This window comes from Heptranchias perlo, chromosome 33, assembly GCF_035084215.1.
Source record: "Heptranchias perlo isolate sHepPer1 chromosome 33, sHepPer1.hap1, whole genome shotgun sequence".
Lineage (NCBI taxonomy): Eukaryota > Metazoa > Chordata > Chondrichthyes > Hexanchiformes > Hexanchidae > Heptranchias > Heptranchias perlo.
Window position 1 is genome coordinate 9593907 of NC_090357.1, and position 15868 is coordinate 9609774.

Genomic DNA, 15868 nt, shown 5'->3' on the forward strand with positions numbered 1-15868 from the left:
AATCCTCACCTGGTATTTTTTTTTAAAAAGTCCACCCATTTACATAGATTGGAAGACACAACCATAAGCAACGATCAATAAAAACAGACACAACATTAGTGGTTACTCCTTTAAGGCGGCTTCCACCCGACAGAGTAGGTGAACTGTGGTTTAGAATCCCTTAATTTTCATACCTGAGTTTCGATGGTGAGGTGTTGAATGCACTACGTGTCTCACAACAAAACTACTCAAGTCATAAGTGGGTGAAAATGCCTCCAACCTCATGAGTCTCTGATAGAAGCACAATTGGAAAGTTGTGCATGTCTTCAAATAAAAAAAGGGACTTCACATTTACTTTTAACATATTCTCTCCTCACCCTCACAAATTCCCTCTACAAACCCAGTGAGGCATGGTAGACTATTTAACCACGGAGGCATCACAGCTGGACCCAGCCCTGCCTTTACTCCATGTCTACACAGGTGCACTTTCCAACAAGGGTCACTGGATGGTGACCAAAGCTAGGAACCCGGATCCATTTTTCTTTTTCAACCATTACAACCCTCCGAGAACTCTGCATTCCTCCAATTCTAGCCTCTTGTGCATCCCCCCGATTTCCTTCGCTCCATACTTTCAGCTCGGGAATTCCCTCCCTAAACCTCCACCTCTCTCTCTCTCTCCTCCTTTAAAATGATCCTTAAAACCTACCTCTTTAACCAAGCTTTTGGTCACCTGTCCTGGTACCTCCTTCTTTGGATTGGTGTTAATTTTTGTCTGATTACACTCCTGTGAAGAGTCTAAGGGCATTTTACTACGTTGAAGGTGCTACATAAATGCAAGTTGTCACTGTATTGTGTTGTGTGTTTTCTTATTCTTGCAAAAGCTGTAGCTAGAAATATTAAAGTAGAAATTAACATTCAGCCTCAAGTAATGGGTTTATTTTTTTTTAAAAGAACAAGCAAACCTTGCTTTTGTCTCAAAAGCGCCACCCTATGGTAAAATAGAGTAGTGCAGCAGAAATAACAATGTTCAATCCTATAAATTAACCCTTCTTCAGTCTTCCGTCACCATTAAGTTAAACTTTCCAGCATATTCCACCAACCAGTAATAGCACCTTCTGGAGTTGACTATTTCCCAGGAAAACTATACATCAGTACATGGTATATGAAAAGTTATTTATTTTCCCTCTGCCTCTCCTTGAAGGTACCGACTCATGCTGCTATAGTTTCACTGCCATGACAGACCTGTGGTACCTCGTCCCAGGGGTCATTCTTCGTACATGAATCTAGACAGTTAGTGCCAGTTAAGCTATTTGACCATGGAGGGGGCAACATATGGTCAAAGCCCGATCCTGTTCTCAACTGACAGCCACGCACATTGCATTTAGGCACGTGTCAGAATGTGCTCAATCAGGAGCTGGACCCCTGATTAATTTTCTCCTTCCCAGCAACACTGAGACCAACGACAGGTTCCCAAGACTGATCAGCTAACTCAGCATATTTCCCTGCTTAACAAAAGGAACAAACTTTGCTCTCGGCTCAAGAGAGCCATCCTGTGGTAAGATGGTGCACTGCAGCAGAAATAAAAATGAAATGCACTCTTCAAATTATCCTTCTTCCAGAATTATCATGTAGTTAAAATCAGCTCGTAAATATTCCGTCATCCAGTAATGCACCCTTCTGCAATATAACCTTTCCCAATAGATTAGTGCATGGATTATGATATTTATAATACAGGATACTTAAAGCTTCAGCATTTTGTGATCTACTTGCCAACCTAAGATACCATCATTATGAACTGGTTAGTGATCCCAAAGCTGATGAAATATTATTTTACAACATGAGGGGCAGTAAATACATCAATAAAATTTACAAATTTACAAAGGATTTTGACCATCTATTTTCAGGAAGGGAAAAACATCGATTAACTTCTCACTTTAATGTACAGTAGGATTAATTAATAAAAGTACATCAGTGTTTGGGTACATTGCCCTCACTGAATAGGCTCTGCTAAGAAATCTACTCAAATTATAATCCCCCCACCACCCCCCCCCCAATTAGAAAAGTGTTATTTGCAGGTTGCAAAGGTGAAAGGAAAGTGTTCTCACTCAATGCACCACTCGGTCTGATTAAATCTGATTGTAACACCAAATACAGTCTACTCATTTTTATTCAAGGTTGCTTAGTCAAATTATTGGATAATAGTGCAAAAACATGATGAGTTATCAGGAATGGAGTGTAAAGACAAAACAGAGATTTGATTGGAACAGCCTGTCTAATTTATTTTTTGCAGCAAGAGGGCTAAGTGAGTGCATAGCTGCAGAGAAGACTCCCAACACATGCCGAGACTGTGCGTGGGAATGAATCAAATCTCCACAGAGCTGGCCTTGGTTAATGTTTGTTGTGGTTCGAGTTTTTTTTAAAATGATGATTTAATGCTGCTTAGTATCGGAACCAGATAGCAGAAACGGCCACATACAATCACTAGGCATAAAAATTGTCTACAGACTTTGGTCTCGTGTTTGTTTCACCTTTAAAATCTTATTTGAAACATCAATGCAACAGTGGATCAAAGTGGCCAGGAAACACTCAGTTATAGCTACTTAAACAAACAATAAAACTGAGCAATAGTAGCTTTTGTAATCAAAGCCAAACTCAGCAACTTTAATAGGAAACATACTTTAACACACGCACACTGCTGCTTTAATATTTAACTAGCAATACAAAGAAACCTTTTATAAACAAACACACACCGCACGCACACAAGCAAAATCTTACCATAAATGTCAGGCCCATGTGGGGTAAAGACGTTGTAAACAACTATGCTCAGAGGTGCAATCACCAACTTTCCATAGTAATAGCTGTCCACTATCACAAGGGGGAACTGCAACACAAAACACACAATGATGTCCTGATTTTAGATAAATTCAGGCAACAGACAACAACAAAGCTCGTTACCAAAATACAGAGGAGCATTAAGGCTTTCGTCCACGTTCCCATCCTTGAGCAGGGATGGCATTTAACAAAATAATAGAACCCTGATTAGGGATGTATGGGAGGGTACTGCAAGATCTCCGTGGCTGGGATGTCCCCAGGCTAATAATGCATAGGGTAGCAATATCCTGCAGGGTAGACATGAATCTGGCAAACCCTGTAACTTATCATAGGGAATCAGAAGACAAATGCATCATCATGGCCTTAAGATGATCGATTTGGAGTGAGGCAACAGGAAGAGCGGTTTGGGAGAACCGAGCAAAATCTCGTTGGGGGGTGGGGGGGGGGGAGCAAAGATCCAAGTTCCCCAAGTTCAACTCCCATTACGATATACACAAATTTCCCAGTGGGTGTTTAAGGTGACTGACTGGACTCGGCTGGTTGGGGGGGATGGAATTTGCACTGGCACGTCACATGCAGTACTTTCAGGGAGAGACACTTGTTTGTTGGGATTTTCCTTCAACCCATCCCAGAATTGTAGCTTAACTATATTTTATTTTAATCGGAAAGTGCTCCAAGCTTAGGCAAGTAGGATGCGTCCTTACAGAGAGAGGGAATGTTTACTCCATAATCGGGCAAATGGAAGTTCCACTTATGTAGACTTCTCCGTTTGGAATTTCTTGAGAGGAAGGTGGGTTTTCCCATGTCAGATATCCAGCTAACCAAAGTACAAAATATGCTACTATGCCTCATCCCCAAACAAAAATATCAAGCATGTAAAATGTTCTTTATTAAAATAAATGAGATTGGCAGTCTGAAGACACAATCGGGAGGTCCAGCACATTGGTTGTACTTGTACTCTCTACCATGATCTAGCAGGCAGGGTTTTCCACATAGCCCCATCAGCCCATTATTAAGGTGCTTTGACCATTGAAAGCACCAAGGGGGAGGGGAGGAAGGAAGTCAACCTCCTGGGGAGCAGGTTGCCTGCTATCTATCAAATAAGCTTTCTCTTGCATGTATAGCTTTTTGGCAACCAAAGGTATTAAGGGATATGGGCCAAAGGCAGATATATGGAGTTAGATCACAGATCAGCCATGATCTTATCAAATGGCGGAGGCAGGAACGAGGGGCTGAATGGCCTACTCCTGTTCCTGTGTATGAGTGAGGTGCTAGCACAAAGGGCGACCTACACTTCGAACTTGGACTAAACCTATTTAGTAAGAAGTTCTTGATTAAGCCCCTTAATAATCTTCCCGGTTCTTTACCTACCAGAAAGAGCAGCAAAGCCACTACTGCCCATGTAATAAAGCTCTGGAACTTCCTCTTCAGCACTAGTAGGTCAAATGCTATTGGCAACCTAATGAGCAAGGAGTCATGGGATTAGATTTACAAAAAAATTTTAGAATTTTTTTTTAATATAAAAACAGTGCAGAAAGCAGGTTGTCAGCTAAAGAAACCAGTAAGGCTGGTTGTACTTCAGGAAACTATACTGTGTCCTATACAGGACTAAATGCAATGGGTTCTTAAAAAAAACAGAAAATGCTTGAAATACACAACAGTTCTGCCTGAATCTGAAAGGAGACAAGAGAAAGTCTAACATTTCAGGTAAGGACCCTCCTTCATCCGAGTCCTGCTCCAAACATTAACCCTTCCTTTCTCTTTTTGCATGCTGAGTATTTTCAATTTTTATTTCAGAATCCAGTGAGGATTTTTTTTAAAAAATCACACGATCAAGATTTTAAAAAAAAGTTTTGATATATTAAAAAGGCAAAGATGAGCACAATACACATTTTTGTAAAACAATAAAATAAATGTAAGGTGGGGGGGGGGGCGAAGAGGAGAGAGAGGAAGAAACAGAGCCTTGTATTTCGATCAGTTCCATCAAACAAGAACAGATTCTGATGGAGACTCCTGATAGACAGAAATTAGAGTTTCTTTCAAGAATCTTTGGGGAAACAAAGTTCAAATAAAATCATTTTAAAGAATTATATATTTTTTTTTGCTCGATTCTTGGAATCCTTTGTTTCAACCTCAATCCTGGTGGCACCAAAGAGAGACCGAGACAGGTAGTGTAAAGGGGCTGAATTAATATGATAGTCATTAGCCAAAGCACACTTTAGAGTCAATTGCACGCATTTATTTAGCTACCTTGCATTATTGCATTCAGTAACTTAAAATTAGAGCTAGGTCTTCAGGGGTGATGTCAGAAAGCACTTCTTCACATAAGGGTATTGGAAATCTGGAACGCTCTCCCCCAAAGAGCTGTTAAGGCTAAGTCAATTGAAAATTTCAAAACAGATTGATAGATTTTTGTTAGACGAGGGTATTAAGGGTTACGGAGACAAGGCAGTTAGATGGAGTTACGATACATATCAGCTATGATCTAATTGAATGACGGAACAGACTCGAGCAGCTGAACGGCCTCCGCCTGTTCTGATGTTCCCATAATGTAACCCTGTAAGAGTTCTTTCCTTTAGTATTCAATATTGAAGGGGGAGTGCAAATAAGGGGGTAACTTAAAAACAAGCAAAGAACTGAACTCATTCTCCAAGGATGGGTAACTTTAAGTGAGACAACAATTTCAACATGGGCACTTCAAAGTGCCACTGTGAGACTTTCTTACCCAAGAACCGCACTGAAAGGCCATCCCACAATGGCTCCAGCTGCCACGCCCAGTACAGCCACAGCATTCTTATCCGTAAACCAACCAGTCATCGCAATCAGTGTGGTGTACATACAAAAACTACTGGGGAGGAATGCTGAAAAACGAGAGAGACGACATAAAATAAATCCATTAGTTAACCAAGTTGCTATTCGTGGCTATTAAAATAAAGGCGAGTCTGTCAACAATATGAGGGGTGTCCAAACTGCAGCCCCTGAAGCCCTGGCAAACTTAGTCTTTTTCTTCTTTTATTTCTTATTCACTGGCTTGTCCTGTTAGAATTTTGTGGGATGGTTTTACTTAGAGCTGTTGCCTCAAAAGTGTGTAAATCCTAAATTGCAACTCTAAGTATCAGCAACTGGAGATATATGTAAATGAATGGGAACATGGATTTAAACTTTATATGTAGCCTGAAGCTCCATCCTATTGCCCCCTGCAGCCCATGAAGAAAGCTGGGAGATAGAACCCTGTATTAAGTTTTTATTGATTTGGAAACCAGTAGGGTAACGTGCGGCAACAATGAAGCATAAAGGTTCTTCAACTTTCTGGCGTTACTCAGCAACCAGTATTTACGGAACTTCTCCCCTGCACTCTTCCAAATTGCACCCATGCTTCCAGGCTCCCACTGCTGCCATCTGAATAAACCATGTGCCGCAGGGATGGGAAGATCAACAACCAATTCCACCCCCCCCCCCCCCCCCCCCACCCCACCCCTGCTTAAGCCCTCCCATGCTGGCTAACATTCCCTGATGTGGTACGAGGCAGGAATTTGCTGATCCGCCTCTGCTATTCTAGATTCAACTGCTGGGAGTTAGCGGAGATTGTCCAGGGTAAACTGGCCTCCGGTTTCGTGGTGAGCCACTTCATCTTTCCCCCCGTGATACGATTGAGGCTGGGAATCCATAAGCCAGCTCCCTTCCTAACTCAGACAGAAGATTTAGCTTCAGCATCACTGCTGGGGCCAAACACAAACATCAGAAGCTATTTCCTCATGAAGTATTAATTAAGAAAACCAACTTTGATTCGTTTCTCTCTGCACAGTTCTCAGGCTTGTATTTAACTTCATATTCACTACTCAATCCCATGTCCATATACATGAGTCTTCCTCTTTACTTACCAGCTGCTGAGCAGAACATTCCAGTACTCAAAACCAAAAATGCCAGCATTAGACGCCCAACATGGAGCCCAAACTTCTTGCAAACAGCTCTAGAACACAACCAGCATATGTATTTTTAGAGATAAACATAAAAAAATAAAGTGAGTTTATCCAGTGATTAGCTGATCTATGTAAATCAGGACGGTCCTGGGTTCGATCCCTGGTCACGGCTCTGTTAACTCCCAACTGGGTGCTGGTGGAGGCGCTCCAATTGGCCTCAGTGTCAGCTGTGGCTTAGTGGGTAGCACTTTCGTCTCCAAGTCAGAAGGTTGTGGGTTCAAGTCCCACTCCAGAGACTTGAGCACAAAAACTAGGCTGACACTTGAGTGCTGCACTGTCGGAGGTGCCATCCTTCGGATGAGACGTCTGCTCTCCCAGGTGGATGTAAAAGATCCCATGGCACTATTCGAAGAAAAGAAAGGGAGTTCGCCCCGGTGTCCTGGCCAATATTTATCCCCAAACACCACTAAAAAAAGATTATCTGGTCATTATCTCATTGCTGTTTGTGGGACCTTGTTGTGCACAAATTGGCTGCCACGTTTCCTACATTACAACAGTGACTACACTTCAAAAGGTACTTAATTGGCTGTAAGGCGCTTTGGGAAGTCCTAAGGTCATGAAAGGCACTATATAAATGCAAGTCTTTCTTTCAGTGCCACGAGTTAGGGAGGGATAAAATCAAAGAATAGCCAAAGTTCCCACTCCCAATCACTAGCCAGTAACCACTGCTGGAAGCGAGGACAAGACTTGGCTGGGCTGTGGTAAACCCTGTGAGAAACAGACTAACGAGTCGCTGTTAAATGCGAAATGGGTAGTTGAGCAAGGTATCGGAAGCGGGCCAGTGCTGCAGAGCAACAGGGTAAGAAGTCAACACCTTCAGGAGACGAAGGCAAGAGGAGAAAAGGAAATTGGCAGAATTTTTTTGGACTGTTTTTCTTTTTCTTTAAAGTTTATATAAAATCATACGCAGGCAAAAAAAAAGGTTGCTTCACAAATGTAGCTTTGTGACGAATACAGGAAGAGATTCAAGGATAAACACAGCTCGACAGTTTTTCTCCTGTCACCAAGTTCTAAGAATTTCAGTATCACTTAAATGGAACATTGGGCTAGAGGATCTGCCAGCACAAGTGGAATATCTCACCCATCGAGTCTTAATTAGGAATGGTGAACATGAAAATAATTAACGATCCAATAAAATCTACCTTTTATAAATTCTTGTCATTTAAAATTTACCGCGTCCTGTTACTCCTCCAGGATCATTTTAGACTTGGACCGACAGGCAAATAGAATAAAATATTCTCGCCCACCTGCAGTCAGAATAGTTTTGAGAGTTAAGTTGTGGGATAGGGACAAGTTCACCATCTGTCCACTATCACTTTACCCCACAAGGAGGTGGCACTGGACGTACAGAGGGTGAGCTATTGCAACAATTTTTTTTAAAATACAGGAACCAATAACTTCTGGAGAGACAAGAACAAGAATCTGTTTTTAAGTTAGTTAAAATTTCAGCTACAAGAGAAAAACAAATACTGAAAATGCTCCAAATACACAGCAGATCCGTCAGCATCTGAAAAGATAGGTTAATATTGTAGGTGCAGACTCAGATCTGACAACAATTCTGATGATCTACACTCAAAATATTATGTTTTTACTTCACCAGTGCTGACTTACCTGCTGAGATTTGTTTTTATCTCAGATTTCCAGCATTAGCATTTTTTCCTGTTCTGATTAAAAAAGTAACATTATAGGCCAATAGATAAATTGCATTGACTTACTTGTAAAAGTACAGCTCGCAAATGCAGCAGAAAAAGGCTAAAAGACATCGTAAGAAATAGAAGACAAGAACCTGGAAACAGAAAACCTTCGTATTAAATTGGGGAAAGACGTGAGGTCAAACACTAATTACTAAACTGAAGTAATAAAATACGGTCTCTGATCTTTTTTAGAACAGTATTCACAGGATGATGTAATTAATGGCAATTCTATAAACTCCCTTAAAATTATCCATTGTCATCCCTCTTCCCTTTGCATCCTAGCAAAGCTTGGCATCCTTATTCAGTTATTGTGACCCTAATGCGCACACAGTTTCACACATGAATAAAATATGCATGGGCTCATTATATATTCTGGAGATGACCGTGTTTAAAGTTGCAAGATTTTATATTTTTTGAAGTGACGATGCACTAGACCTAACATCTGGGCAATTAATTTGAGCCAAGACTACACTGTTCAAATGGCAGAAAGCAGAGACAACGTGTTCTAATGTGGGTGGTATAGGAACACAAAGCTGATGCCTAAAACATTGCACTTCAAAGAGAACAATTTCTGTATCCATATTTCATCAAATAGAATATATATCACTGCTTAAGCCTCAGCTGGAGTACTGTGCCTGATTCTGGGCACCATACTTTAGGAAGGATGTCAAGGCCTTGGAGACGGTGCAGAGGAGATTTACCAGAGTGGTACCAGGGATGAGCGACTTGTTACATTGAGAGGCTAGAGAAGCTGGGGTTGTTCTCCTAAGAGCAGAGAAGGTTAAGCAGAGATTTAATAGAGGGGCTCAAAATTATGAGGGGTTTTGATAGAGTAAATCAGGAAAAACCGTTTTCACTGGTTCAAGGGTCGGTAACCAGAAGACACAGATTTAAGATAACTGGTAAAAAAGGAGGCGATAAGGAGAATTTTTTTATGCGGTAAGTTATGATCTGAAATAAACTGCCTGAAAAGGTGGTGGAAGCAGATTCAATCGTAACTTTCTAAAGGGAATTGGATAAACACTTGAAATGAAAACATTTGCAGAGCTATGGGGAAAGAGCAGGAGAATGGGACCAACTAGATAGCTCTTTCAAAGAGCCAGCACAGGCACAATGGGCCGAATGGCCTCCTTCTGTGCTGTAAGATTCTATGATTTTAAGAATAGTGGCGAGCTCACCTGTGGCTGTGAATGCAGCACATGGTGTGGTACTGAAACAAAGACCAGGAGATCCCCAAGTTCATTCCCAGACTTTTTCTATTGCTGAAATGTGGGGGATCCTCTTTAAGCCACTTCAGAGGGCATTAAAAGTCAACTACGTAGTGTGGGCGAGAGTCAAGTATAATCCAGACCAGGTAGGGTCTACCTGAAGGACATTAGTGAACCAGTTGAGTTTTCCCAACACTTCTGCAGCTTTCACGCTCATTTTTGCCTTGTGCCAGTCCAGATCTATTGAATTCAATCGCGCAATTTATCATGATGGGATCTGAACTCACGAACCCCAGATTGCTAGCTCAGTACCATACCTGTAAATAAATACTGTGCTGAGTTAGCTGATCTCTAGTTGAGCTTGGGCCGGGAAGGAGGGGGAGAAATATGCCACGGTTTCCACTCCTGATCATAATACAATAATATCTGCTGGAATGTGCGGTTGAGTGGATTGAATTGGCTCAACTGTTGAATAGACTGGCAACACTTAACTGTCTGGGCTCTCAAGTGATAAGTGGCCACTTGGGCAATGCACTGGAGGGCTCTTGGCATCTATGAAACCAACAGTCAGCATCTTTAGGAGAAGTGAGATAGTCAAAAAAAAGTGAACTCACTGGGAGAAAGTTATGCTTCAATTGTATAGGGCCTTGGTCAGACCCCATCTGGAGTACTGTATTCAGTTTTGGGCACCGAACCTCAGTTAGGATATATCTGTCTTCTAGAGAGTGCAGCACAGATTCACCAGAATATCAGGTCTTAAAGGGTTAAACTATGAGGACAAGTTGATTAATCATGGTTTGTATTCCCTCGAGTATACGAGATTGAGGGGTGATTTGATCGAGGTGTTTAAAATGTTAAGAGGATTGGATAGGGTAGATAGGGAGACACTATTTCCTCTGGTGGGGGAATCAAGAACAAGACGACATGATCTTAAAATTAGAGCTAGGCCTTTTAGGAGTGAAATCAGGAAGCACTTTTTCACGCAAAGGGTAGTCAAAATTTGGAACTCTCTTGCCCAAAAGGCTGTGAATGTTGGGACAATTGGAACTTTCAAGACTGAGAGATAGATTTTTGTTAGGTAAGAGTATCAAGGGATATGGAGCAAAGGCAGGAAAATGGAGTTGAGGTGCAGATCAGCCATGGTCTAATTGAATGGCAGAGCAGGCTCGAGAGGTTTAATGGCCTATTCCCGTTCCTACTGTTCCAATGTGCCAATAAAATCCTTAACTATGTTAGCTGAACAGCAATCAGATCGTACACAAAGAGCCTTTTATGAACAAATCACCTTGTTGGTTTGCAAAATATTTGCATGGAACCATGCAGGTAAGACATGTAGCCACAGATAAGCATAGGAACGAATGGCGTACACTGGAGAATACTCCCAGGTCTGGAATCCCTTTCCATACAGCAGAAAATGAGTCTGAAAACAAAGATACGAGACGTAAATCACCTGTACTTTGGACAGATTAATCATCTTTCCAGCAGCATATCACATTTCCCCATTTCCCCTCTCTTCTCCTTAAAATTTTACTCCACTTACAGAAAGCATTACCCTATTGCAAATGAAATACATTGAAACCCTGTTATAGTGCTCGATTTAGCCAGTAGCCCAAAAGGTCACCATAACCACTCAGTTACACCATTACCAACCACTCCTTTGTTTATTTTCCCCTCCTTATTCCATCTATCTACTTGTTCCACAGATCATTTCCTAAGCAAACAGAATAGCAAAACCTCTTGTGGTCTCTTCTCTCCCACTTCCTCTGGCTTTTCCTCCCTCCCTCCAGGAAAGTGCTTTGACTACTATGGTCTCTTGTTACGAACAAAAACTCATCACGTGGGAAGTCAAAAGGGGCCAACCTGTGTCTTTATACTGTGATGCAAGGCCCGCATAATATACCATGGAGTGGGGATCAGGAGGTTGCTAACCCTCGAGGCAGTACTGAATAAACTCTTACTGTTCTGAAAGGTATCTGCATTAAATAACACCAAGCAACTGAATACTGCGATTAATTGGGGAAAGTCATTTCTACACTTAACATAAGTTTGTTGCAGAAACTTCATTAAAAAAAATTGCACGATGATCCCTTGGGCTAAATGGAAGTATTACTAAACAGACAAGTCACCAACTTTGAACGCCTCTCACACTTCAACTTTTCCCTTTAAATTTGGATTTCAAAAGACTTACTGGCTCCCAATAGTTGAACGTTTCATCACAGTCTGAAATGTTACTGAGTAACGCTGCGCAGAACCGTGCGGAGATGAGGCATTTAAAGGCCGTGGAACCCTCGGGTGCCCATACTTGTCCTGCTCTAGCACCTGATTGCCTGGAAAGGGGCAAATATCGACGGTAAGGGGAGATAAATTGGACTGGGTACAGGCTAAATTAAAGGGATGACAGGATTTGGTATGGGATATAGAAGAAATAAACTATTAGACAGGTAACAAAAAGACCTTAAATTATAATGCCTTATCACATTAAAACGACTCAAAGCACTTTACACAATGAACCACTTACTGGAATGCGGTGATTATGGAGGCAAATATGGCAACCAGTTTGCACTAGCAACATCCCACAAGCGGCAATAAGATCAGTAACCAACTGATTTTTTTCTTAGTGGTGTTAGTTTAAGAGATAAACATTGATAAACACTGGGAGAATTCCCCGCCCGTTGTCAAATCATGCCATGAGATCTCTTAACATTTCACTTCAACAAGCAGAAATGGCCTCACTTTAATATCTCATTCAAAGGACAGCATCTCCAGCCATGTAGTACTTCCCCAGCAGTGCCGTGGAGTATTAGCTTGGATGACGAAATGTCAAGTCCTGACGTGGGGCTGAAACCCACAGCCTTCTGACCCACACGCAAGAGTGCTTCTAACAGAGTCAAGCTGAACTCAGGCATAATGACCTCAGCCAATACATTTAAATCTACAAGACCCCCTTCTGTTCCTGTATTTGTACAATGTGTGTGGATCAGAGCACCGAGAGGCATCACATAGCAGGAACACTGGTTGAATGATTCCCCAATCCCGTACGATTTTTTTTCCCTAGCAGATGTCCTACGGCATTGCTCACAGTGATTTGGAGGATATTCTGATTTGCTGTCCCCAAGACCATATAAATGGCTCCCCCCTGTGGCAGAATTCATTGCTGTACCCGCACCATGAAAAGTGAGTTAAAGAAACTAAAAGCCTCTTTAACACATCGGTTAAAGAAGAGGCCCTCAGTTTACCACTTAAGACACCAAGTTACAGTTTTAAATTAAAAAGGAAATTAAAAAGAGACTAGATTTCACACACCCACTTGCATACACATACACGCGCACAAACGCACACACTGCATTTTCCATTCGTTTACAAATATCTAGCAACCAGCAGAAGTGTTAAGTATATCATGCGTTTGAGCACATGTAAAGAACTCCTGCTGTTTAATGATCGAGTGGCAGCTTAACCACCAGAAGAGCAGTCACTGGACGGAAAGCTCCCAGAGAGAAGCCAGGATCAGGTATGTAAAGGGTTGGTAAGGGGGGGATGCCCAAGCCAGTAGGCTCGAGGTCCAGCCATTGTACTAACAAGGATATGAAATGTGGGGCAGGAGATGGCAATCCAGGGGCTGCAGATGGGTTAAGCGGGTGGGGGAGAGGCCTGCAAACAGGAGAAGGGGCGCCGGACACCCCATTTATTGGCTAAGAAAAAAAAAACTGAAGATCAGGTTTTAAAAAGCCAATAAACAGGCAAAAAAAACCTGAAATTTGTGAAAAACAAAATGGCAGATGGATCTGGGCACCTCGCCCCACAGTTCCTCCCAGGCTTTTCCCAATGAAAAAACTCTAGCGTAGCATTTTGCTATTATAAAATGGTGACATAACAACCTTACACTTGCCTTATCCACTGGAGGCATTGCTTCTACTGTCTTGTAAGCCTAAACCCCAAAATCCCCTTGCTCTTCCATATCACACTGCTTTGCCCATTCAATTACTTTTATCAAAATGTATCATCTCACAGTTACTGACATTGAATTCCATCTGCCACGTATTTTGCCATTCCACCATGTTATCAATCTCCCTTTGCGGATTCCTTTGGTCCTCAGAATTATTCACTATGCCTCCTATTTTAGTATCGTCTGCAAATTTGGACCCCACTTCCTCTAGCCCTATATCCAAATAGCTAAAGTACACAGTGAACAGAAGCAGTCCCAGAACAGAACCCGGATTCAACCATTCTGAAAAACCGCCATCAACTCCTACTCTCCGTTTCCACCCTTCCAACCAGTTTTTAAATCCAATTTTCTGGGACCCCGCCAATTGCACACCCCTTAATCTTCTCCAATAATCTCCAGTGTGGTATCTTGTCAAAGGCTTTCTGAAAGTCCACCATATCTGTACCTCCAAGAACTCTATCAGGTTTGCCAAGCACCATCTTCCTTTCTGAAATCCATGTTGTGTGCTTCGAATTATGTTCTCTTCATCTAGATATTTAGTCATTTCAGCTACCAAAAATTATATTGAACCAACAGGCCTGTAATTACCTGGTTTAGTTCTGTCTCCCTTTTTGAAAATGGGTATTACATTCCGGCACACATTCGCGTTTAATAGAACCCTGAAATATAACTCTCAGGGCCTCCACTATGTATTCCCCCATTTCTCTCAGGATCTTTGTACATATCCAGTCGGGTCCCAGCATCTTGTCCTTCTTTAACTTGCTAATACTTTCCTTTTACTTATTATACTCGCTCGTTTGCTTTCAATCAGTTTAGGAATTACCTCCTCTCCAATATCCTTCTCTTTTGACTATCCTATTACTATTAATGGGCTTATAGGAAGTCTTTTTATTGCCCTTAATGTTTTTGCTAACTTTCTTGTATTGCCTCTGACCTTTTCCAATCTCTCTTTTTGTAGCTTTCCTACATTCTTTATGTTGGCCTTGGCTTTCACTGTTAATATCTGCCCTGTGAACTGCTTTTTTGGTTTCAAATTTGATCTGATCTCCCTATTACATAAGAACATAATAGGAGCAGGAGTAGATACGGCCCCTCGAGCCTGCTCCGCCATTTAATAAGATCATGGCTGATCTTAGACCTCAACTCCACTTTCCTGCCTGATCCCCATATCCCTTGATTCCCTTCGAGTCCAAAAATCTATCGATCTCAGCCTTGAATAAACTCAATGACTCAGCGTCCACAGCCTATTCATCCACAGAAAACAAGCCTTTGACTTTTATTTTTCCTTAGTGGAATGCACTTGATTCGTACCCTTTCCATCCCGAATTTAAATATTGCTGACCTACAGTTCTGTCAATTTTTTTTCCCCCATTTAATGTGGGCAAGGTCCCTTTTTAAAATCACTATAATTTTCTTTTTTCAGTTAAGTATCCTTTTCCTTTTCTATTTTTACACAGAACCTAATTATATTATGGTCACGGTTTCCCAAAAGTCGCCTACTTGCTCTACATCATTACCCACCAGGAGGCCTTGTAGTGCTTCCTTCCTTACTGGAGTAGCAACATATTGATTGCAAAAAACAGCCCTGTGTGCACCACAAACATTTTCCCTATTCCGGTCTATTCTTGGATAATTAAAATCGCCTTCCAATGTAACGCTACTGTAAATAGAGCTATCGCTAATTTGTCTACAAACTTTATCTTCAATTTTCTTTGCATTTTTCAGTGGTCTATCACATTGCTAATTCCTCCACTCAATCCAAAAGAATTCTATTTGGACCATTTCTCCATTTAAAATCTTATGCACCAGTGCTACGATATTGTCTCTAATTAATGCAGTGACTCCTCCCTTTCTTCCTTCCCCATTCCTAATGAAAGTTTTACACCCAGGAATATTTATTTAATTGACAATCCTGGCCCAGTTATAGCCATATTTCAGCTACTGCTATTTTGTCATGATTTGTCATTTAAAAAAATGACTAATTCCCCAATTTGTTTTATACTCCGTGTATTAAAATACACACATTTTAAAGAAAGAACCTGCAATTACATGGCGCCTTTCACGACCTCAGGACGTCCCAAAATGCTTCACAGCCAACTAAGCACTTTTTGAAGTGTAGTCACTGTTGCAATGTAGGAAACGTGGCAGCCAATTTGTGCACAGCAAGCTCCAGCAAACAGCAATGTAATAATGAACAAATAATCTAGTGATTTTGGTTGAGGGATAAATGAT

The 15868-nt window shown here is 41.4% G+C and overlaps 1 protein-coding gene across 4 annotated transcripts in view; it reads right to left on the reverse strand.

The window, feature by feature from the left end:
* Nucleotides 1-15868, reverse strand: part of alg9 (ALG9 alpha-1,2-mannosyltransferase) — a 186471-nt gene that overhangs the window by 154409 nt on the left and 16194 nt on the right. For 2 of the 4 annotated variants that reach the window (XR_010958296.1, XM_067970972.1), the window contains exons 2-8: nt 11882-12074; nt 10979-11113; nt 8507-8577; nt 6693-6781; nt 5537-5672; nt 4183-4270; nt 2755-2860 (exon numbers count right to left, since the gene is read on the reverse strand). Coding sequence is in view for 3 of the 4 variants with exons in the window: in XM_067970972.1 (XP_067827073.1) it covers nt 2755-2860; nt 4183-4270; nt 5537-5672; nt 6693-6781; nt 8507-8577; nt 10979-11113; nt 11882-12074 (818 nt within the window). In the remaining variant the exon portion in view is untranslated. The remainder of the gene's footprint in view (nt 1-2754; nt 2861-4182; nt 4271-5536; nt 5673-6692; nt 6782-8506; nt 8578-10978; nt 11114-11881; nt 12075-15868) is intronic. The other 2 variants (XM_067970973.1, XM_067970974.1) reach the window with 2 other exon arrangements.